The sequence below is a fragment of the Sardina pilchardus genome, chromosome 14 (assembly GCF_963854185.1).
Source record: "Sardina pilchardus chromosome 14, fSarPil1.1, whole genome shotgun sequence".
In the NCBI taxonomy this organism is placed as follows: domain Eukaryota; kingdom Metazoa; phylum Chordata; class Actinopteri; order Clupeiformes; family Clupeidae; genus Sardina; species Sardina pilchardus.
This window is the reverse complement of record NC_085007.1, coordinates 26,537,047-26,562,054: the sequence shown is the minus strand read 5'-3', so window position 1 is coordinate 26,562,054 and position 25,008 is coordinate 26,537,047. Positions and strand designations below refer to the sequence as shown.

General features: G+C 46.5%; 1 protein-coding gene across 1 annotated transcript in view; it reads right to left on the bottom strand.

Moving 5' to 3' along the window:
* Positions 1–14,807: 14,807 nt before the first annotated feature.
* lmx1ba (LIM homeobox transcription factor 1, beta a) overlaps positions 14,808–25,008 on the bottom strand; it is a 48,709-nt gene continuing 38,508 nt past the window's right edge. The window contains exons 3-8 of the mRNA XM_062554650.1: positions 19,151–19,383; positions 17,614–17,792; positions 17,258–17,335; positions 17,055–17,121; positions 16,545–16,709; positions 14,808–14,965 (exon numbers count right to left, since the gene is read on the bottom strand). Of these exons, the coding sequence (XP_062410634.1) occupies positions 14,808–14,965; positions 16,545–16,709; positions 17,055–17,121; positions 17,258–17,335; positions 17,614–17,792; positions 19,151–19,383 (880 nt within the window). The remainder of the gene's footprint in view (positions 14,966–16,544; positions 16,710–17,054; positions 17,122–17,257; positions 17,336–17,613; positions 17,793–19,150; positions 19,384–25,008) is intronic.

The following is a 25,008-nucleotide window of genomic DNA, read 5'->3' as shown; positions in this document are numbered from 1 at the left end:
TTCATAACTGCTAGTAGTCTACTTTTTGAAACAATAAAGCAGAATATTGATTTTGAAAAAGCAATGGCACTGCCCAAAACTGCATCTGTCAGTAAACTTCTGACCTCAGTGTTGTGAAATGTAACTATAGTTGTTGTCTCTTTTTATTCTTGATACCACTGAAAGTTACAAGTTACGCATATAATATCTTGAATTTCCCCTTGGGGATCAATAACGTATCTATCTATCTATCTATCTATCTATCTAATCATGTTATTTCTTATCATAGATTTGTTAAATCTGCCTCTCTTACATGTTAAGGAAAGTGTAGAAGTCATTCTCTGGATGAGACAAAACAATGCACCTGTCCCTTGGATGTGTGTGGAGGCCCTGCAGCTGAGGGTTGTCTGGGTCCCACCCCTTCGCCTCGTCCCTCTGAAGCCCACGGGCAGGGCGCCGCCCAGCAGGCTCACAGAAAGGAGCCGGAGAGGAACCATGACATGCAGCGCCCCTCCCTCTCCCTTTGTATCCGGGGGAGGTGGGTACCCCGAAGAGGAGTGGGGGTGCGCCGAGGACCCCCGCGTGCCGTCCCACAGCTGCCTCTTGTCGGAGGACGTCCGTCCCGTCAGCGACCACACCCCGCCGCGCTGACTGACCTGCTCACACGGCAGCCGCCACATCAATCACTCTCTCACACACACAGATCAGAGGTTCTGTGTCTTCACGGTGCATTGGCCTGTGTGTGTGGAGGGGACTGTGGCCAACTGATGCACTCAAACATACACAGCTGTAGTTGTATTAATGTTAGATGTAAACAGTATGTGGGATGCTGGGTGACAGATTGAAATCTGGAATAATTAAAAAAATATAAAGAATGAACACTTCATATGTTTTTACAAAAATTATAGATGCAAGAAAAATCTCAGAAGTGAAGAGCTTCTTTTCAAAATTGGTGCTCATTATTGCATAAAATGCAGAAAAAAATCAGTGCATCATTATATTAATGTTATAATAACCCATTATCAACCCATCAGAAATACAACCCTTCTCTTGGCCATGTACAGTATGTCTTGGTTACATGTGTGTAACCTCAATACACAGACTCTATAAAATGGTGACGTGCAACATAATTAGCTGCATGATAGTGAGAGGAGATGGACAGGATCACAGAAAGGCCAAGCAGATGGATGGATGGACAGACAGACAGACTGGCAGACAAACAGACAATCACCGACTTTATAAATGGCTTAAATACACACAGGCCTCCTAAGTAGGATTACTGCGCGCTTGTCTCTCTGGAGAGATGCCAGCGCATGACAAGGCCACTAATTGAATTGTCACGACCAGAGCGGAGTTTTTGTGGTGGCTACGGGATAGCCATCAGTGGAAATGCCAAGTGGAGGTGAGGTCTGCTCTCGCAGACAGGCCTAATCCTTTCTCTGTAACCTGAACCGAGGATCCGACTTGGACTTAGCAGCCCAGGGTTTCCCCCGGTGCACAGAGCCAGGGCAGCCTCCCGGTCCCTTGACCCTCCGTGGGCCGCGATATGATTGTCCTGGCATACGCAGACGGAGACGACAATGTGTGATGGAATCTCACTCAACGCCATGTACTGTATGTCCTTCAATAGTGCTGTTACAGTATGTGAATGAGAAGTATGTACAGTATCAGTGTGTGTGTGCTATCACATTAGAACAAGTCATCATGCAGTAATCCTACATTTCTTTCACATGAAGTTTTTTATTGATCTTAAAATAAGTGACGCAAGATATTTAAACAAATGCTGAGTAAACTATTGCATTGGTAAAACAGTTTTTTTAACCCTTAAAAGTTATACTTTTATATACTCGCTCTCTTAAATGTTAGGCTACCATAGGCCTCAATCATTCCAGTAACTAGCCTGGGTGTTTATACAAAGCATGAATCACATAATATGGCAGACACTTTACTTAAACTTGTCATAAGTAGTTGAAACAATGTGTTTAGTGATGAATAGATGGTGCCATTGCTATGTAGCTTGGATAAGCTGCTAGAGCTTCTAAAAGTTCAGTGCGCTGTCATGACAATTATTTGCAATGGCAATATGACAAGGGACATCAACACTCATCCTGACTAATGACTGAGTACATCTGCCATAAAATGTTTATGGGACTGTTATGTCTGTCTTATGACGCAGGGTTCAAGTAAAGTGTTACCACTTTTAAAAAGCCTAATAGTCACACAGTCATCCTCCGTGTCCACTCCCTTCCCAGACTTGGGCAAGGTGTGTCACCTCACTCGCATTCCCACCTAGCGCAGTTTATTATTCCAGAGCACTGGCCTCCTCCCACCTCCTCCCACCTCCTCCTGGCCTCGTTAAAGCAGGAGCGTGCCTCGTTAAGCACGACTACAGCACTCAGCTCCCCGCCGTAACCTGAGCACCCCCCACCCCCCTCACCTCCACCACCACCACCACCACCACCTCCACCTCCACCCTCCCTCCCAAACATTACTCATTAATGACATTAACATCACCATGACATCAGGAAGCAGTACTACAGCACCATAAACACGCAGGGACGGCTGACACCTGTCTGAGGACATGCATGTGTGTTTATAGAAATAAATATGCATTACGCGCTGTAAAGGTCGGCGGCGGGTCTGCGGTGTATTGTTTGCGTGTCTGCGGGCGGCGCTGGTGACTCGGAGCGTTATTGATGGTGTTGTTGTGGGGTCTGCCCCGAGTCAAGACAGGACGGAGCGGGACTGTGTTGGGGGTGAGGCCTGAGAGATGTTTGTCAGCGGGCCACACACTGGCGAACGAACCTGGAGCTCTGAAAAAGTCCGGGTGATTAGTTTCACCCAGACGACCGGGGGGGCCACGACGTGAGACGTGCCACGTGTAGAATAATACGAAAAAAAAAGATACAGACTGTACCGGGGGATGTATGATGCAGTGTGACACAGTCTGACACGGTTCATTTGTAAATATGACCCAGTGGGTTATTCGTGCGACCAAGGGGAAAGATCTCCAGGGCCTAATAAAGTCCATTACCAGGCTGCAGGAATCACTTCCAGGGCTTCTACGTGACGGCTCGCCTCATTAATGTAAGCATTTTGTTCCTGTCTTCACACCCTTATACACTGAGTAATGGCAGAACAGCATTGGGCATAGCTACAACATTCATTTAAAACACCTAAAAAATATGAAATGAATTAATGATGAAATAAATGATGAAATCTTTTATTTAAAAAAAACAAAAAAAAAAAAAACTCACAAAGTGTTTAACTCACAAATTCTGTTGCACTTTAATTGTACTTAATGTTGGGTTTGCAGTGAATTATGGAATAGCGTTTTGGACATGAGGCTTTCTTCAGATCCAATTTTCATTCGTTTATCTTGATATCTAAGAAAAACAGTTGTATACTGTAAACAAACTCTTTTATGGTGTGTACACTTCACCACACAAGCCATGGTTAGTTATGGATGACATGACACCAGCACAAGGATAATAATAAATGACACAGGCAGGATGTCAATATCATTACCCCCCAAAGCAATATCATAACCACTGCTTACATTTGACCTCACAGGTGGGGATTATAATTAAAGTTTATGAGCGGAGTTCAGTCCAGAGGCTTTATGAAGAGCGTATCTGTCTCTCTCTCTCTCTCTCTCTCTCTCTCTCTCTTTCTCTCATTCTCTCCTTCTGTCTTTTTTGTCTTTCTTTCTCCCACTCTCTCTCACCTCACCTCCTGAACTAGACAGTGTGGAGGACACCCTTCAAACAGGAGCTATGAAGGAACACTATGAAACTTTACGGGCACATGTAGAAGCTGTTTGACAGAGCCGCAGTCTTTTCACTGCGCAAAGAAAAAAAACAAAACACGCCAACAAGACACGCCAACTCAAAGTGGACAACAAGAGAAACAAGAGAAAGACAAAAGCCATATTTTCTATATAGGCCTACAAAGAGTGTCAAGTTTTCAAAGTGTTTAGTTCTCAAGAAGGAGGAAAGGAGAACAAATTAGCACTGGCGTCAAAATAAACTGAAGTGAAATGAAAATGTCACCTCAGTTCAGCTAATGCCTCAAATAGACCACCCGCGGTGCATTCACCGTGTACCAGAAGAGATACATTTCAAAAAACACAATAACCAACGTTTATTTACATTCATCCTCCATAAGTGATGTGTGGTGATGCATATAGGCTAAGGAAAATAAAAAAACATACATGTCCTCCTGACTTTATTCAAGGAGCAAATGCCATTGACAAAAAAAAAAAAAAAAAAAAAAAAATGGCACACAGGTCGTGACTCATTCTGCCCCTTCAATGAACTGTTCAACACTGGCGGGCATTGCCCTAAGTGGCTCCGACGACCACACAAAACAGCATTTGTATTAATCCCACTGACCATTCAAAAAGAGCGCTCCATGCCTCCCCTGCTCCATGCCAAGGAGCTGGCACCCAGACAGGCAGGCGGTCGGCTGGTCACAGCGCCACAGTGCCAACGGACACATAAAACGGCTTTACAGGAGGCGGGCAGACAGAGAGGGGCAGCGGGCAGCTCGGGACCAAACCACAGCTTCTGTTTTCCTCCCTCTAGCATTCTTCATCCCTCTCTTTTTCTCTCTCCACTCCTCCTCTCTGTTTCTCTCTCTCTTCTTGTAAGCCAGAACTGTTGTTAATTTTACCAACATGAGAGGCAAGGGTTTATGAATGTGTTATGAATTTTCTCCTAAAATGTTTACTTGCATCTACAAAATGTATAAATGTGTTATTACATTCTATAATTCTAAATGTATTTAGAATCACTACTTATTGTAAGTAATTGGAAATCATTAATTTCTATCCGCTTTTATTTCTATTATAACAATTTTGAACAATTACTGAATATCACCCTAACCAAATCAAACCCATAACCTTAGCCATAATAAAATTGTAGTTAACAGAATGTCAACACACAGTTTGCTGATAATCTGAGCATCTGTGGATAGTCTGCAGGCGGACTTAACAAGTGTGGCCGACATTTTTAATGTTGATGAGTTTGGTATTCAATATGCTGCTGAAATGGGATTTTGTGTGTTGAGAAATGGAAAAGTGTTGTTTAGAAATGGAAAAGTGATTGGTTTAAAGGTGAATCGATCAATTGTGTCTGGTGGTCATTCCTTCTGGCTGAATTTCAAAAATGTGAGACCTTGTCGTCCTCAGATGAATTAAGCAAGCACACCTTCTGTTCTCTTTTTAAAACAGACATGACCACCATGATTTACATAACACGGTTGACCTCTTCTGTTATGACTGTCCATGATGAAAGGAGAAGCCATCGTTATGTAAAACTTCAAAACTTCTTATTGTACAATATTAAATATCAAATCTATTAGGATTGGCTTTTATGTACCTAAAGAAAATGATCATTTTTCAGTTTGTTCTGCATCCTCAACACCCATATTTACTGAAAGTGTATTGTCTTTCCACACTTTCTGCACAGAAGAACAGCAAAAACAACTCAATGAAGTATATTTCGATGAGTGTGTTTGTGAGTGACTTTTGTTTACCTTAAGTATGAAAGAAGAGGACAAAGTAAATCTTTACTGGACAAAACAATGCTGTTAGGACAGACATCTAAACTGGCTATGTGTGTGGGAGCTGTAAGACCCGTGTTTTGCAATAAGTGCTTTGTTTGCTTGAACTGGCCGATTGTTATGTGTATTTGCCTGCAGTAATAAATGAACAATGAAACAACTGGTCACTGATATTTGGAGACATCGCTTAATGTTTCTGATACTTATGCCTCAATGATGTTATCAGCCCTTTCTGAAAAAGATCAATCCAGTTTGACACAAGGAAGACAGGTAAATCCACGTGTGCATGTAGTTTATGAAAAGCCTTTCTGGAAAATCCACTGGAGTGTTTGGAGATCTGATTGATTAGCTAATTAAAAAAGCCATATAAAACCTGCTGTAAAAGTTATGATGGGTCCATTTCCTCACTAAGCAAACACTGTGCGAGGGAAAATCTAACAGCAACGCTCTGTCTAAACTCTGATTATGGTTTTACACACACCGAGTCGATCCACCGCACAAGTATTTCATAAAAAGCGAACAAATAAACTGATTGATCTTTCACAACAGTGTGTTACAGCAGCATGTAAAGTATTATACACACTGCTTGTTTGGCATTATATGGAGTGCCGTTCTATAAGTATGGGGGCTTTCTGTAGATCACTGCAGATCAATCTTTCTCTCTTCACTCTTGCCTGTTTTCACCTCGAAAGCACCCAATTAAAAGAGAAAATAACTTTATCTTTGGATTTATTGAGAATATATTTATGTCTTTATAAGATATACACCTTTTAAATAATGTTTTCTTTCTCAAGGAGTAGAGGTAGTAAATTATTACGGTCCACATACACAGACACCTCATAGTTGGCCTTCACTCAGAGGGCTCTGGAAACTTCTATTTTACTGCGCTAGAGGTGAGAGGTGCCTCATACAGTTTGACCTTTATGGAAAAGCCAAGTATATCATAGCCCACGTCAAAAAGACACACACACACTCCAAAGATACTAATCCTTCAACTATCTCTTGCTTGTGCATCTCACTCTGTCATCCTTAATCTCTATCTCTTTTTCTCACACACACCATACACGCACACCATACACACACACACACACACACACACACACTCTGCCTTTCTGTCTCTCACTCTTACACTCTTTCTCTTGGTGGACCTTGTCAAGTCATGTGGGTCGGGTCGGGTCCGATCCGTCCCACGGCGCTGTGAGACGTGTGACAGTCGCCGCGGGCGACGGCGAGGTGTAGGTGCCGATGGTCTGAGTTAACCCTTGAGGTCGTCGTCGAGGCATGCACTGCCCCGGGCCCCCAGCGCCCCGACATCTAGGTCGGGCTTCAAACAGCCCTCCTGCATTCCACAGACATGTACCGGTAGGCACTAATGATACACAAAAATGAAAACAAAACAGATGCTGGCCAATGGCAGCGCAGGATTAGCGTGACTGAAGCGATCAGCCTGCCCCCCTGGGCCAATGGGGTGAATCCCTGGGGGATCAGGCATCAGGGGGCATTTGAAGTGTTTGACTTTGCCACATCCAATTACCTTGATGGGACTTTTGGGTTATATACCGCAAAATGACATATATGACGATAATATATGATGAAATACTGCAAAACTCTTTAAAATCTGCAAGTTCTTCATTTAAATGTAGATCCATGTGAATGCATGGTCTTTTTTGGCAAAGAGGAAGATGATTCTCTTATAAATATTGATGTCTCATGCGTAAGGATGGACTGAAGAAACCTAATTTTCTAATATACAGGACGTTCTCCATATACTGTATCTCTCAGCTGGTGTTTATTGGCAACGAGGGAAGCAATCGGCTTGTAAATGTTGACGTCTCACGTTCGGCCGGAGCAGGAGGATTGTCGTCACTTGACCCGCCACACCAGGAACGGCGTCCAAGAAGAACAGCGGTCAGCAGACGGATTTATTTGCCTCACTTATTGAATTAATCCGTCAAACAAATATGCACATTTACTCTCTTTGCTCGCGTTGCAGTGGTATGTGAGGTATGGCATGGGGGGGTGGAGGGGGAACTAGCCTACGCCAAATTGAAATGGGGGTCTCAGAAACCAGGAGCAAAGGTCTTTTGACATAGCAGAGAGACAGGGATTCTTTGAGTGGGCCTGGCTGTGACCGAGGGAAAATATTTTGGTATAGTTAATATCCGGTCAGTGTTTCACGGAGGAGGCGTCCAGGACCCTCAACCCTGAAGTGACTGAAGCTGAAGCCAGCATGTGTTGTGAGTGAAAATGATCAGCAAAGACATCCAGTGCCTCGGTACTATGAGGTGTGTCAACGAGGAGAGTGGACATGCGTTAGAGTAGGACAGATATAAAAAAAAAGATCCACGAGTCTGTGATGCCTGTCCCATGTCCCTGCCACACTTTCACTGTGATGGTTTGACTCTGGAGCGGAGCCAGTTAAGCAGGGTCTTGTTGACTTTTGATGATCCTCACAACACGTGGGTCAGAGTCAAAGGTTACTAAAACATCTCTGCGCCAGGTAGAAGAAGAAGGGAGCGAAAGGCACCCAAACTCGGCTAATCAGCGCGATACGCTGCAGGGCGAGAGTGGATCCCTCAGCCCAATATTTGTTCGAAGGCTGGCCGCCCCGTTACTCGAGTTGCCCCCTTACGCCAACACAAATGGTGGCTTCTCAAAATAACCAACATCCCCTCGCTCACAAAGGCGCTGGTGTCCGTGGTGTTAGCATTACTCTAGCGGGCCCGGTGTTAGCTTCCCCGCTGTGTGTTCATTCTCCCATTCCAGACTTAATTAAAGCACATTCTCATTGGGTCAGTCGCCGGCCCCCCTCCTCAAAGGTGACATGACATCCATAACTGATGACTCCGCGGTCTCCACTTGGGCTTGTCCTCCTTTGAAATCACCATTACGTGTCATCTGTCTTGGAGATGAATACATACGTGGCACAGCGTATGAAATAGAGTAATTACAACGTTGGATAACTCGATTAACTGCTCTGAAATCAATTATATAAAAAGCTGGTCACCACAGACTGGAGAGACCAAATAAATGGGGTTGGGTGGGGGGGATCCATATAGAAATGACAGGTCATATTGAAACGCTGGGCAGTTTTAATGCAATATAAGTGCCTTTCCTTGGGGGAGGGCTGGGGCGGCTGGGATCTGCGATTGCAACAGGGCGGGTGAGGAGCCTGCGAGGGTGTTGGAGGTGAGAGGGGTCAGTGCCCCGGCACATTAGCGTGTCAGTAGCCTCGGGGTCGCCCCAGCGCCGGCCCCTCGGAGAGCAGCGGACCGGGCTTGCCCGGGAGTGGCCGGCAGCTAGGGCTGCTAGCCACACCGACGCTGCTGCACTTCCAACACCGCTGCAGCATTGCATAAAAACATTACAAAAACACCAACGGGAAATACAATAGGCCCAGAGATGGAGGATCTAACAGGAGCAGAGGCTGCAGGCCAAAGGAGGAGCTACACCAGGCGCGTAACTGAAGCGTTCTGTTAGCGACGTGAATGCTGCAGCAGTTAATGATCATTATAATCAATGGAAGTGTTTACACCAGACGCAACATGGCGCGTACATTCAGAAAAAAAACAGACCATTCTTCTAAAATGGATTTTACGCATCGCGAACGGAACGCTTCACTCATGCGCCTGGTGTAGCTCCCTTGTAACGCTGCTGCACTTCCAACATCGCAGCAGCAATGCATTAAAGCATTACAATAACACCAACACGAATACAATAGGCACAGCGCATGTGCAACAAGGACAGGATCTTACAGGAGCAGAAGCTACAAGCCAAAGCGTCACGGCACAGACACATTTATACAGTTTAATTTAGGATTACCTGGATGACATCTACGATGTATAAATCTAATTCACAAGCAAGTATTTACTTATGAATTATTCCACTTTGTTGTAACATTTTGAATGAAAAAAATCAGTGGTGATGTGTTCTGAATCCACATAGACAATCCCCCCCCCCGCCCCCCCAGAAAGACAAATAGGTAAATACTGATTTAAAAAAAGAGCTGTCTGAGTCATAACTGATTGCGTGCTCCGAGACAATATTGTAGTTGAACCACCACACACTTGAATCAGCCCTGAGTTTGCTCAGTTTGTGTGCGTAAAGATAAATGAAGCATGAACCTATTACTTTCACCTGAGTGGAGAGACACAGCAAGACAAGCTTCTGCCCGAGTGTTCAAACTCACTCCAAAACACTACCACAAATGACATGAAGGAGCTAATCTGTGAACACTACACTGAAATCTTTCCTTTGATTCCAGATCAGGTCACCTGAATGCTGTGCGGGGTATCTTCTTGATTTCTTTCAAAGTCTGTTGACCCCTGAGTTGTTTACAGTAAACCACACGCCTAAGCTTATAGCTTCTTAAGTGGAGCCTCCTCAGCCCTCTATAATCATCAAGGGCTGCTCCTTCTCTTCACCTCGGAGGGAATTTTTAAGTGGACACATACACACAAACACACAGAGAGAATGAGAGAGAGAGGGAGGGAGGGAGTGAGAGAGAGAGAGAGAGAGAGAGAGAGAGAGAGAGAGAGAGAGAGAGAGAGAGCAAGAGAGACATCTTATCAAAAATTCTTCTAGAACAGCAACTCAAGTGAAAAGTGTGGTAATGTATGGGAAGGTGCAAAAACGTTTTTTTTTTATTTAAAAGATCAACTATGTGAGATAAACAGTTGAATGGAAAGTCAGCATCTATATCAAACCTGCCCTGCTGGGAAGATCAAATAGAGCGAGCTGTGTGCTGGTTAGCCTTTGGCAGCCATTCGTTCTGCCTCAGACATCACCAATCAATCACAGAGTGGGCCTAGCCCTAAAGGTGAGGAAAAGTATGGCAGTAATTTCTCAGAAGGTGAGAAAGTTGTGGCAAAACTAAAAGCCTTGAGACGGCCTTTTGTCATTTTTGACTGTCACACCAGAGACCTCAAACGCGTCCACACAGACAGGCCAGCCCATGGGTCAGCAACACTGGCCAAGCCGTGCATACACACACACACACACACACACAGACACACACACACACACACACACACACACACACACACACACACACACATACACACACACAGACACACAGACACGCACACACACACACACGCACATACACACACACCCTGAAGGCGGAGAGTGTTATCATGCCTCAGCGACGGCTACTTGATGGACGGGCTGCTCCTCCTCGCACCTGTGATGTCAGATGAGTATCGCGATAAGAGGGATAAAATACTACAGCGTTAGAAACGTTCCACACACACACACACACACACACACACACACAAAACGTCTGTCCCACCCCCCCTACCCCCCCTCTCCTCCACAACCCAAATGCCCGGGTCATACTGATGTTGAAGGTTCACCCACCTGTTCACCATGGAGACGTTATGTTCTCTCCTGCACCTGAGGACGCTACCGCACACAGGACACGGCTGTAACCTGTCCTGCCAAACCAGACTACATGCAAATATACTGGTTAGCTTGCTAGCTTTCCCTGGGCGTCAGACACTTCACAGAAAACCCTTGTTTCTGTGACCGCTAAGGGGCGCCGTCCCTGGGCCCTTCCACTGAGGTTTGGCCATTCTCCTCTCAGTTACCTGGGAGGTGCCGCCAGGCTCCCACGTCAACAGGTGTCGTGTCCCGTCAAGCGGAAGGCGACTGACATCTGTCTGACGCAGTAACTTCCACCTCGGTGAGCACGAACGATGGGCTGCCTGTTCGCCCTTTTGTTTGCGGCTGACGTCCACCGAAGACTTTACTCTTTTTTTTTTTAGACGATGGCGCGTTTGCCAAAAGAAATTGTTGTTTGTCTTCATCCAAGCGTGGCAAATCACGTTATTCCACTCATGTTCACAATTACTGATACACAAGTGAGGGGAAGGAATCGTTGTGCAATGTACAAACATGGGGGCTGTCGAGCCGCTTGCAATAATTAACCACGGACAACGCGCACCACCATCATGTTCAGATGCTAATCAACCGCCATTGGCTAACGCTAAGTAAACAGGAAGGGTGCTTCCTGCTATCTGTTTCAATGCCTTTGACCTTCGCGAATGATTTATTAGTCATGAATTGGAATAAGATTAATCAACATTTTCCAACACTGTACAATTTGTCTTGTACAATTACACTTCATCATCAATATTATCAGAAGAAGAAAACATGAATTATCTGTGAATTAGAAACATGTGCTCATACATCAGTAAGAACAACCCAGAAGTGGAAACGCTCAGATGTCTACGAACTGATCTTCAGAGAAATCATGGACATGTGCACAAGTGTATGCATGTATGATGGCCGTTGGGTGCATTTGTTAATTTTTTTGTGTGTGTATGTACAGTATGTGTGTGTGTGTGTGTGTGTGTGTGTGTGTGTGTGTGTGTGGGGGGGGGGGGCGGGTTTAGTTGACATCTGCAAGCATCAGAGAGTTTGTAATCTGTGTTACCATCAAAACTGAAAAAAAGCCCTAGCACTGCTGAGGCAGAGAAACAGAGAGACAGAAATATACAACTATAGAGTGGATGAAGGGGAAGAGAGAGAGAGAGAGGAGTGTGGAGCTGATTGCCATGGAGATCTGCCACAAGGCCTGGGGTGTGTGGGTTGGGGGGAGGGGGGGGGGGGGGGGGTGGTGGTGAGCAGATTTAGCCCGTCATCTGTCAGTATGATGAAGGAGGACTCGGCTATTACCTGACACCTCAGAGTGTGTATCTAGCCTCTGGCTGTCCTCTCTCTCTCTGTCTTTTTTCTCTCTCTCTCTCTCTCTCTCTCTCTCGTGTTCGAGTGCACGCTCTCTCTCTCTCTCTCTCTCATACACACACACTTTTCCTCACCCTTCTCCTTACACGTCGAATGTCCGTGACTTTTTTTCGGCCAGGGGTAGCGTGCGCTGTGACCACGGCCCGGTTTGGCCACAACGCAGAGAAAGTCGGTTGACTTTTATGTGGCTCTCGTGAGCGTATAGCAGTGGGGGACTCCAGAGAGCGGCCCCTGTGCCAGCCTTCAGACTGAACAAGTTCTCCTGCGTCTCCAGGCCGAAACCATAGCAGGTTGTGCAAGGCCGGAGACGTCATGGAGATGTGAAGGAACTTGTCGGCGGCAACCTCAGGTTCGAGCAAGAACGCCATCAACAGCTGCGCAGACCTGCCAAATACGCAACGGTTTCAATATCACAAGCAGAGGAGAGGAGACCACACACACATACACACACATACAATCCACATTCACATACAAACATACACACAGTCTCACACACACAGAGTCTTTCTTTGATGAGGTGAAGGGTTGCACTTCATAAATTCCATCTAGTGTTTTTCAGCTAGATACAGCAGGACAGCTAGTAAACCATAATATATGAGAGTACTGTATGAGGTACGTTTTGTGCGAGAGTACCACCTCATGCACCTCAGATCAGGTTCAAACCTTCCAAAAACGTGGACGTGCAGTCGTGCACGTCCTCGAAGTTTCTCCAGGGAAAGTGTAACTCAACCGAAAAGAGCTGCTATAACACATTGTTGTTGTGTTCTTCATTTCACAACGAACAATCAATAACACCAGAGTAAAATGACAATATCTCTCTAATAATAACTCTATTACTAGGTTAAACTTCACTTCACACATTACAATTAATGACTGGCATACTACTACTCTATAACAATAGTATCAATGCACTGATGGGCACTATATAAAATGTAGTCATAAGCAAACCAGAAAAGTAGCTCTCCCAATATAACTAAAGTAGATCCCTTATCTATTTAAACATAACACACGCCCTACACTCCGACATGCTAATAACAGGCCTTTGTCTGTTCAAAGTTCAAATGCAGAAGGCTCAGTAATGGCGGCTTTAGATGGCACAAAGGACAAGCAGGGTCAGAGGTCACTTGAAGTGTTTATTAAAGTCACTTTGTACGAGGCGTCCCCAAGGGACCAGTAAACCAGCCGAGCACTTGAAAGTGGACTGACTGGGTAGGACGCCATTATCCCAGCAAGACACGGTGCCTCTCTGGAGAGTCTGAAAGAAGACCACCACTCGGTATGGGGCAACTCAACTGGTCAAGGACAGTAACAGACTGCAGAGACAACTTTCTTTTTTTTTTTGGGGGGGGGAGTTGTTTTTATTTGTAATACCAACAAACTTTGGTAATTTAGCAAATAGGAGTGATAAAAATGCACTCTGGACAGAGCCACAGCACACCTAAGGAACAAATAAATAAGCACAGCGAAACAGATTTACAGCCTATAACTCTTTTATCTTTAAAACATCAACAGAAACAAAAAAATACTACTTTCAATCTCATAATAAAAAAAAAGACACATTATCTTATGCTTATGGCACCTTCTACTTTTACACTTGGGGTCCTTAGTTTTAAATAAAGCTTTTTTTTCTCCCCCTCAGTATTACAGGGCGCATGTTGCACTTCAATAAATAGAGAGATGTCCATTTCAACATGCACGGCGGGACTTGAGTTTCATTGTACATCTATATACACTTGAAATACACTAGTGTGTCCATGAGATTTTTCCCTTTGAATCAATCCTGTGTTTCTTCTGTGTTCTCATTCTGTGGTGCTGTCATGGTGATCCCGGCGAGGGCGTTAGAGGAAAAAAAGGGGGTTAATTGAAAACGTCGGTATGAGATATATTATTACAAATGTCAAGACGACCTCTAAATGTCGCACCTATGTCATTACAAAATTATGTTCAAGCAATACACTGAAGCAAGTTATTAGTCAATTTCAACGAAACAAAAAAAAAAAAAACGAAAAAAAAGAATGATCACAGTCCACAATTTAAAGCTGAATTTGTTGACTTCTTAAAAATGCTGACCTAGTCATTCTGGTGCACATTTTCAAAACAAATCAGTTTTTTTCTGACCGACTGACAAGCAAGTTATTATCTATTTTTCCTATCTGAATAACACAGAAAGGTGAAATCGTTCATTTTCCTTTTTTTGTCCATGATCATGATGACAGTTTGCAGACCAGGCGAGTGTCGCTTTCAACTGCGTTAGCCACCATACCCCATCCATGGGCAGGAGAAGAAAGCACATGGTCTGTGTTGTCTTCCAGTCTGTCCGTTTCCTCTTCACTCTAATTGGCGAGCCCGCGGAAGTCAGAGGCCCAGACCACAGTGCGATCTGATTTACGCTGGCAGCTTTGTGGAAGCAGAGGCTTGCGTTCATAGTTGTCAGTTTTGGATGGTTGTTTTGTTGGTTGCTTGCTTGTTTGTTTGGTTGGTTTGTTGGCTTGTAGAGATGAACATGGTGTTTGGTTTCAGGAGGCAAAGTAGGAACTCTGCATGGAGTAGAGGCGATCGATGGGGTTTCCCACGCGGGACTGCAGGGAGCCAGCCTCGGAGGCAGCCAGGAAGCAGTCGCTCAGGCTGGTGAGGGACGTGTCGCTGTCTATGTCATGGAACACAGAGTCGGTCCCTGCGAAAGGAAAAGAGCACAAAACAACATTTGTTTACATTTCTCCCCATAACAAACAAGAAAACAGCAAATAAACAAACATCACTAAAGCTAGAGAGCGCCCATGTGCCCAATGTGAGAGGAGCCAACAAATTCCATTTTTTAAAAGAAACAATAATGTTTATATGGAGCCATCAGCAAAATGGAGGCAGCATGTCTGTCTCTGTGGTGAAATGTGCTGCTCTCTAATTATCAACCATTGTCACACAAATCAATATTTCAGCTCTTCAAAGATGCAATAAAAGAAAATCACAGACACATAACAATGGGCTCCCTGGGTAGGGTGTGTTCAGTGCTATGGTGCATTCAGCTGCTAAATGTGAATGTGAGAGTGAGTGAGCGAGTGTGTGTGTGTGTGTGTGTGTGTGTGTGTGTGTGTGTGTGTGTGTGTGTGTATGCGTGTCGTGTTTATTGGGGGGGGGGGGCCTGTAATCCTTCTGGAGTGACAGCGTGCTTAATTGCGAGGTTGATGGGAGCTCTCTCTTGGGTGTCATGCTTGCTTTATTGGCTTGCGCTGATCTAAATGACACTGTTACATCAGTGCCCAGGACAGTTTGATGGCGCATACATTTTTAATAAGCCCCGGCACTTTATTGGTTTCCCCGCGTTGCCACGGGAGCCGGAAAGGCCAGTGGGTTGGCTCTGTGGCCGGGGCGGCACGGAAACCGCTCATGAATCATGAAACTGATGATCCCCAGCCCAAACAACAAACCTCAGGCCAACATGGATGTATAGACAAGTGTGAGAGGGGGAAGCTTGTGTGTGTGTGTGTGTGTGTGTGTGTGTGTGTGTGTGTCTGTCTGTTTGCCTCTAAGTGTGTCAGTATCATTATATTGAAACCTTGGATGGAAAAATGCTTGTGATACATGTGGGGTTGGATTTGGGCGCTAGTTACAGATAGCCTGGCCACGCCCAGCTAAATCTCTTTGCAGGGAGATAATAATCTGGAACACCATTCACTGACATTTCCATCAGACCCCAAAAAGGTCAAGCCGATCATCAACGAGAGGGGATAACACTATAGTTTCAAAATCAAAAGTGGCTATGGTGAACAGTAGTAGCAACGTCTGCAAACATCAAAAACTGCAATCAGAAGAATGTGTACATTTATTTACAGCAAAGGTAGACCTACATACTGTACATTGTTTCCTGACTGCTGATGCTGTTTATTGTCAGTTTGTAATGTTTAGGTGAAGTAAGAAGTAACGTTAGGAATTTCTGATCAATGTGGTTAGTAAGGCTGGCCCAATGATTTTAAAGTTAACACCCGTTAAGTCTACACCCGTCACCATGCTAGTGTTGGAAATGTTTCCCAATTGTTCTGGAAATTGAGTTCCCAGACTCTATTCATGAAGTGAATGAGTCTGGTTTAAACCAGGCTAGATAACCATATGGAAACATGCAAATGTACAGTATTTATGTATTTGTGTGTGTGTGTGTGTGTGTGTGTGTTTTATGTACATGTGTGTGCATGTGTGTCTGATGGATAAAGAGTTGAATACGTTACTAATACCGTAATACGTGTTGTAGTTCTGCTCACCATATGGGTTCATATGATCTCCAGGCATCTGCGGCGGGGTGAGGCCTTGCTGGAAGGGGTCCGTGCTGTAGCCGTTGGGCTCCATGGCCACCAGCTGCTGTTGCTGGGGAGGACCCAGCGGTGTGTACGAGCTCATCAGACCCTCCATACGCCCAGAGATCACTTCTGGGGGGAAGAGACCGACAGGTCAGACAGGGAGTAGAGAATACAATGTCTTCTCATGTCTCAAGTTGATCTGCATCCTGGACACAACAGCCGGATGAGACCAGTTCCAGGTGTCTAAAGCGTTTATTTTTGAGCTGTGCGCAACAGCGCCAAAAGTCGGTGAGCTTCTGAAGAACGAGCTGATTTTGCAGTAGTTTTGTGGGTGACTTGTAGTAAGACAGATATACTGTTGTCTGACAACTGTTTTAAACAAAACACAGAAGTAGCAGGGAAGGAAAGGAGAGAGGGGGAGAGAGGGAGTTTGTTGCAGATGTAGTGCACACACACACAAACACACACACACACCTTGACCCAGTCTCTGGGAGTTTTGCTGTTCTTGCTGCTGCTGCTGTCTGCGTGCCAACTTCTTCATCTGGAGAGAGATGAGGACATCCATGAGACATCAATAACACGCTTCACAGGGCGTACAAGCACAACGCAGACCACAGAACTCTGCTGCTGTATATTTTCAAAGGGCTGATGATGAAGGTTCTGGTGGTTCTGCTCACCTTAGCTCTTTGGTTCTGGAACCACACCTGGACCACTCGCACACTCAGGCCTGTCTCTGCCGCCAGGGTCTCTCTTACCTGGAGAAATGTGAACACTTTCAGTATAGGCTCACAGGACAAGGTCGCTGAGCATTCATGGTGGTATGGTATTGGAAGTACATGCTATACTTGCTAAGCTACAGTATACTAAGCTATGCAAGGTGATTTCATTTCAGTCCCTGATACCCTGCTGTAAACTTGATAACATCTAACGGCAAATGTAGTTATGATACTGTCATTAATGTAATGGTTATAGAGTCCATAATCACTTGATTACATTTTGAAGTCGGAGCGAGAAAACGTGGCTGCGTTCTTACCTTTCGGCATGGTTTGGAAGAGACCTCAAACGAGGCTTTGAAGGCCCGTCTCTGCTGGGTGGTCAGGATGGTGCGCGGTCTTTTGGGCCTGCGGGGGTCTTTCCCGTCGTCACTGCCCTTGCCCTGGCCTCCCGTGCCCTTCTCTGGCTTCACGTCTAAGTCTTCATCCTCACTTTTGTCTGTTGTAATAATTAATAAAAAAAAATAACAATTGAAACCAATAGATTCTGGTTGATTGGCAAACACACAAAAGACCAGTGGAGGTTCGGTAGGTGTGTTTTTATAGCCATCTCAACCACATTGATGCAGTTTGGTGTAATTGAGAGCAACCAGCAAAAGGAGGCTTTTGGCAACATGAAAATGTTTTTGTTGTTGTTGATGTTGTAAAGTATTGGTAAGTATCAGTATGATGGTTTTTAGTGTACCCTGCTGTGTTATAATACCTAGGCTAGGTTGGTGGGTATGAGAACCTTCATGGGATAGTGAGAGGTTCGGCTCTTATGGGAGGTCCCCAACAAAGAATTGAACATATTTTTAAAATAAATAAAAAACAAAAACACTAAATTATGTAAGGGAAGCTTAATAGCCTTTTTAAATTAACAAAGGAAACGCATGCAAGAACAAAACTCCATAGAAAAACTTGTTAGCACTACCTGCCCCCCATGAAGAAAAACCTAAAATTGTTCATCTCTCCTTCAGAGACCTTTCTTCATCTTCACTGAAGACATAGTCATTTGTCCACTACATAATATGTGAGTTTGCTAATGACTAATTGTCAAAGAGTCATTCAAAAGTCTGAACAACAGGAAAACAAACTGTAGATCACTCATATGGGCACCCTTTGAGCATCCAGGGAAATAATCAAATGATGCGTCAAACATCAGTTGCATATCAGTGTCATTATATCTGTCTATGAGGACCGTAGAAAACATTGTTATGGACTCGGTAAAATACGACATATTTTTTATTTCGCTATGATCAAAGATAACGAGGCCCGCACGGAAACTAACGCCTGAGAGTGAACGCGGGTTACTCTAGGCCTCTGCAGCACGCATTGGTGGTTTTAAGGCAAATACATTTATCTCATCATCTTTTTTTTTTATGATTTTCTGACGGTGATCTAATCCAAAGCAGTTAGCCATTATGGTCTGGCGGCGGGCCATATTATTTGTTAAGAGTTCGGCCCGTGATAGGAGATAGTAAAAAAGCATACTTTCGCCGCAGCATGTCTGCCAATCATCGCAATACATCTATTTAATCGCTTCCAGAAACCCTAATGCTTAGATACCAGCGTCTTAAGAGGCTCCTGTTGAGGCCTATATAGAAACAGCTGTACGAACTCATTCCTCTTACGCCTGTGTGTTCATGTGTAAGTGTGTGAGTGTTTGTGAGTGTGTGAGTGTATGTGTGTGTGTGTGTGTGTGTGTGTGTGTGTGTGTTGGGGCCACTGTTATGACCAAAAAGGGGCCCAAGGTACCAGATGTGTATGACAAATCCTTCATGTCATTGTGAGATCCCCTTCTCCCTCTCCCCTTACCTGAGTCGGAGTTCTCGGGGCTGACCGAGTTGAGCAGCTCCTTCTCGCGCTCGTAGTCGCTCTTGCAGAGCAGCTGTCCCTCCTTGAGCACGAACTCGTCGCCCTTGCAGAGCTGGCGCTCGCACACGCAGCAGCAGAAGCAGCCCAGGTGGTAGACGCTCTCCAGCGCCCGCATCACAAACTCCGTGGGAGCGATCTTCTCCATGCAGCCGCTGCACTTGGTGGCAAATAACCTGGAGGGGACAAGAGAGGGGGGAGAGCGTTTATGAGGGTGATCGGACGACAAGCGACACAAATCAAGGAAACGAAAATGAGAAAACGTCAGGGAAAATTGGGAAAAACAAGAGGGGGGGGGGAACGCTGGCTTTTATGTTGTCTCCCGACTACAAAATGAGGTCACGTAGAACGATGGTGCCCAAACGTGATTAAAGCCTGGCACCGCGTGACTGATAACCACCACAGGGCAATGCTGGAGCACCGTGTAACATCTCGTTCCCTGCCGCAGCCCGTCGACAATCACGACCGCTTTAGTGGAACACTGGAGAAATCTCCTCTAATCATGCCCGCTTCCGAGGGCATCGGCGGGACCCGGAATGGCAGAGTGGTGCCACCTCGCCCGCTGATAAAAGCCGTTCATGAATATTGAAGCCGGGGATGGGGGCACAGCTGACGAACGGGGGGGGGGGGCACGATGCCCCCACGGGCTCGGCGCCGGCACGTATTACACGCGCGCCGAGGTGTGCCCTCTGGCAGCTCGTTGGTATGGTAATGACTTTTGCGAGGGGCTTTTTAATAAGTCGCTCAATATGACGGTGTGTTTCACAGCACCTCTGGGCCCGCAGCGAGCCAGAGGGGTGAGAGGAGAGCAGAGAGATGGGGGGAGAGAGAGATGGGGGGAGGGAGGGAGGGAGGGAGAGAGGGAGAAAAACAAATTGAAAGAGGGAGAAAGAGAATGGGGGGAGAGAGGGAGGGAGAGAAAGGATGAGCATCTCAGCGGCAGGAGGAGAGACGGTGACAGAGACAGAGATGGGAGCAGTGGAGAGAGGACGAGCACAAGAGGAAGTGAAAGACGGGAGAGGATAAAAAGGAGCTTGGCGTGAAAAGGAGAAAGAGATTAGGCCGCCAGGCTGAAAGGTCTCTCTTAGCACAGCCCTTGTGCACCGATGTGTAATACCAGCTTCGCTCGCCGACAAAAAAACGCCTTAAAACCCTCCCCATCCGGATGAGACCTGTCATGTGTTTGTGTGGCGCTTTTAAGCTATTCTCTCCGCCGGGCTCTTTTGGGGAGGAAAAGCGAGCTAATCTCATAAGACATCACTCCGCCACTTCCTCTCGCTGTCACCTTGCATTATGCCGCGGCCTGTAATTCCTCAGGTCCCAAGAGGGATCTTCCTGTCCCCTCCATTGTCCGGTTCCTCTTAATCCGGCCTTTTTTTTTTTTTTCCTCCGCCTCCGTCGCCGGGGGCCCCCCGCTGGTCCGTTCGGCCGACACGGGATCTGCGCCGCACACCCACGCGTGACGCCCTCACCGTGGCAACACGGCGCTCCGGCTCGCAGCCACCTCTCGGGGCACTCGGCCGAAATACCGGCCTGTCCCCATGAATCATGGGAAAAGGAGACGGGCGAGGTGGATGGTGGGTGATTGGCATTTAATTCCCACATAGAACCCTTGGACGGAGTTTGGGGGGTTCCAGTAGTTGGGTCTTTTAGACTGCTTTGGGGTGTCTCTCTGTGTGTGTGTGTGTGTGTGTGTGTGTGTGTGTGTATGCATGGCAATGTAGATTAAGTTAATCACTGTGGCTAAGCCCCTTTAGAGTCCTAGCATGAAGGAATCCTCTCAGAACTAGTGAAGCCTGACCTGCTGGTTTCATGAGGGACACTCTCCATCTCTCCGGGACAATGCGAAAATGCCAAAGCGCTGAAACAGGAAACTATCGCACTAAGTCCCCTCACGGCGGAGCCAACATGGCAGCTAGCATGATGTCTCCCAGGGAAGGCAAGAGCCTCCTCCTCCACCACTACTGTGTGACTGGGCTCCAGAAGGAAACCCCTGGTGCGTCCAGACGAGAGGCTACAACCTCCGGCGCACGAGTCAAGAGAGGAGCCCGCGGCCTGTGAGAACCACCCTGTGTGTCGTTTGTGTGCTCGGCTCTGTCTGTTTGTTTGTTTGCCTCCCACTATTTATCCCCTTGTTTGGAGCCACCAAAGTTGCCTAATGGGGCAACATCAATATTGACTCAGTGCAGCAGTAACCCGGCAGAAGCCTGTACACCCCCCCCCCACCCCCTCCGCAACAACCCCCTCCATCCACCCCCCCGTGCCTTGCCCCGAAACCCCACGCTTTGGGAAGAGCTGGGCTGTAATCCCCAGGGATGGATGTTCCTAAGAGACTCCCCACTGAGATCATTGATCTCTTTGTGGCTTTTCATCTCCATGTTCCTCTGTGCTAGCGAGAGACTTTCGCTCTCTCTTTCACCCACTCTTTTCTAGGTTTCTTTGGCAATCACTCCATTTTGGTCTTTTATCTCTGTTTATTCTCTCACTTTTACTCCATTCTCCCTTCTATTTCTTCTTTCATTTATTTGTTCTTTTTCTACCAAAGACTTTGTAAACCCTCCAGGCAAAACCAAAAGCCAAGACGTGCTTGGACACTTCAAAGGAGGAAAAAAACACACGATACACAGATATATATATACAATGACACAGAGCTAAATATGATGTCATAACTTAAATAAAAGCTCCTTAAAAAGCTGACCTGCAGTAAGCAGTCTTGGACCAGCGACATGCTGCGTATGTGTGTATGTGTGTGCCATGCCACCTTACTCGGTCACCCCGCTAATCACCGCGCTCCATTAGCCCAAGCGGCGGGACCGGACATGTGGTTGCTGCGACGGCGTTTTTTTGGCAGCGCACGGCACCGGCGATCCCCGTCTTATCTTCCCCGGTGCTGATGTTTGCAAAAACACATTTGACACACAGATGTGTGTCCGGGGCCGCGCCGCTGTACGTGATTTTGCCGGTAATTATATTCCACCTCATCCCCCCTCGGCCCACTCTTTTTGGATGTGTCTTTGATGCTGTCATGGACTGCCAGGCCTACAGTAGGATCCAACTGAAGGAAGGGGGAGGGGTCAGTAGGAGGAAGAGGAGGAGGAGGAGGAGGAGGAGGAGAGGGAGATTTTTTCCGACCGCTCCTTCCACTGGTACATAAACGAGTGCACACATGCGGCACTACAAAGAGGTGAAGGGTGTCATTAAACAGGGCAGCTTCAAACGAGGCAGGCTCCACTGTGGACGGAGATCCACGGCACGGAAAATGTACTGTGGTTTATACGAATCATTTTGATTATCAAAGACACACACACACACAGACGCAGACACACACACACACACACACACACACACACACACGCATGCAGACACACACACGCACGCACGTACGCACACACACACACACACACACACACAAACATACACGCACGCACGCACACACACACACACACACACACAAGCACACACGCACAGAGTGCACCCACAGTACACGTCTCATTGAAGCACTGTTCTGGCTTATCAAAGAGGCATTGACACAAGCCACATCCACCCTCGCAAAAGCATAAGTTAAGTTTATTAGCATTGGTGTCTTAATTGAGGATAAGCGCTCATTGATTAAGACTTCTTGAATGGGAAACAGAGTGGAAAATCCAATCTGTGAATAGACTGCATGTTGCACACATATGCCACCAACAATGTACCACCATAAACATCCTTTTCTCCAAGTGAGAATGACATTAAAACACACTTCTGGTTTACCAATCACAGTCGATGACTTAGCTAATGCTCCCACAGCAGATTTGAAAAAGATGGCTACCCTGCGAACGGGGAAAGGAAACTTGGGAAACTGACTGCATGTGCTTGTCCGCAGGCAGAGCCAGTAGCTGGGGGACAAATGGAGTCTGACAGTAGCGTGTGTTTGCCCCAGTCCCCAGAGCAAAGTCAAGCAGCTATATAACCTCCTGATTCTTAGCACATTAGCATGCTAATGAGGCCATAAAGGCTAACGCTTTGTTTTTCTAATTAAAGCCAGCAGGTACACTACAGAGAGAGAGAGAGAGAGAGAGAGAGAGAGAGATAGAGACAGATATATTTCCTATAGAGAGAGGGGGGAGAGAGGGAGCGAGGTAGAGAGAGAGAATAAAGTGAGTGAGTGTACATAAATAAAAGAAAGGAGGGAGTTCATGGATGGTGTAGGGATGCGGCTAGCACGCTGTTCCCTTCTGCTCTGTCCAGCCGCTTTTAAATCCCTCTGCAAACTAAAGGGCGATGTTCCTTTTGTCGAGACCAGGGCAGAAGAGAAAGGCTCGGGCAGAAAGCTATCACTGGAAATAGAGCAAGACAGGAGAGATGTGAGAATGAGATAAAGAGATGGACAGAGAGAGTGACAGAGAAAAAAAAGAGAAAGAGAGAGAGAAAAGAGAGAAAGAGAGGGCTGGAGCAGGTACACAGGCGGCGTGTTTGGACAGCTGCTCTTCCTGTGGACGGCTGTGCCTTTCAGGTTACAGTTTACTCAGGGAGAGAGAGAGCGAGAGAGAAAGAGAGAGGGAAAGAGAGAGGGAGAGAGGAAAGAAAGATGGATAATACAAGGGGTGGGGGGGCGGGGGGTGGCAGAGAGGAGGCCAGCAGACAGTCAGTGATGTTTGCCTGATATGCCAAAGCAAACCAAACACTGCTGAGAACGCTATGAGTTTAACAGAAACTGTTTGGCTACGGTTCATCGGGAAACATCTCATTCATTTAATAATAAAAAAAACTCCTCGACTATAACTGGTGAGTGGTGACACTTGGGAATGTTAATGGTTTATCGTTCTAAATTTAGACAATTTCGATACGTTTACCTAACTCTGCCTACCCCCACCCCACCCTCCTCCACATAGAAGCCCTGGGTTCACCTTCCAGCTGGGCCACGGAATATTGAGTCTTATAGATCTCACATGAGAGTTCCGTACCGAGCTCTTTGTACTCTCCGAGAAACTTTTTTATTAGTGTGGGTGCTCTGCTTCTTATCAGATCACCCCTCTACCCCACAACACACACACACACACACACACACACACACACACACACACACACACACACACACACACACACACGCAACATGCACCTCCACTGAAAACATGGGCCACTCTAACAGATCTGCAGCGTGCAGGACACAGCCGAATCGCCTCCATACACATACACTTTGCGGTGCTCGTTCATTGGGTGAACATTCTATGCGCACACCCACTCACTCTCACACACACACACACTACACACTACACACACACTACACACACTACACACACACACACACACACACACACACACACACACACACACACACACACACTGGTGCTGGCAGGCCCTGCTCGTCGCGCTGAAACACTTATGCTCTTTAATAACCGGGCCGGCCCAGCTGCGCCTTTCCGAGCTCGTTTGGGTGAAGCCTCGCAGACGCCGGCGCTCGCTCAGACCCAGCGGGGGAGTCTGAGCTCATCGCCCAGAAGGGTAAATACAGGAGATGATGAAGGGCTACAAGGCTGGAGAGAGAGAGAGAGAGAGAGAGGGAGGGAGAGAGAGGGAGAGAGAGAGAGAGAGAGGGAGAGAGGGAGAGAGAGGAAGAGAGGGAGAGAAGGAGAGAGGGAGAGAGAGGGAGAGAGAGATAGAGAGGGAGAGAGGGAGAGAGAGAGAGATGATGAAGGGCTGCAGGGCCGGAGAGAGAGACAGAGAGAGAGGGAGAGAGAGAGGGAGAGGGAAAGAGAGAGAGGGAGAGAGAGAGAGAGGGGGGGGGGGTAAACCACAGAGCTGCCGCTGGCCACGGTATT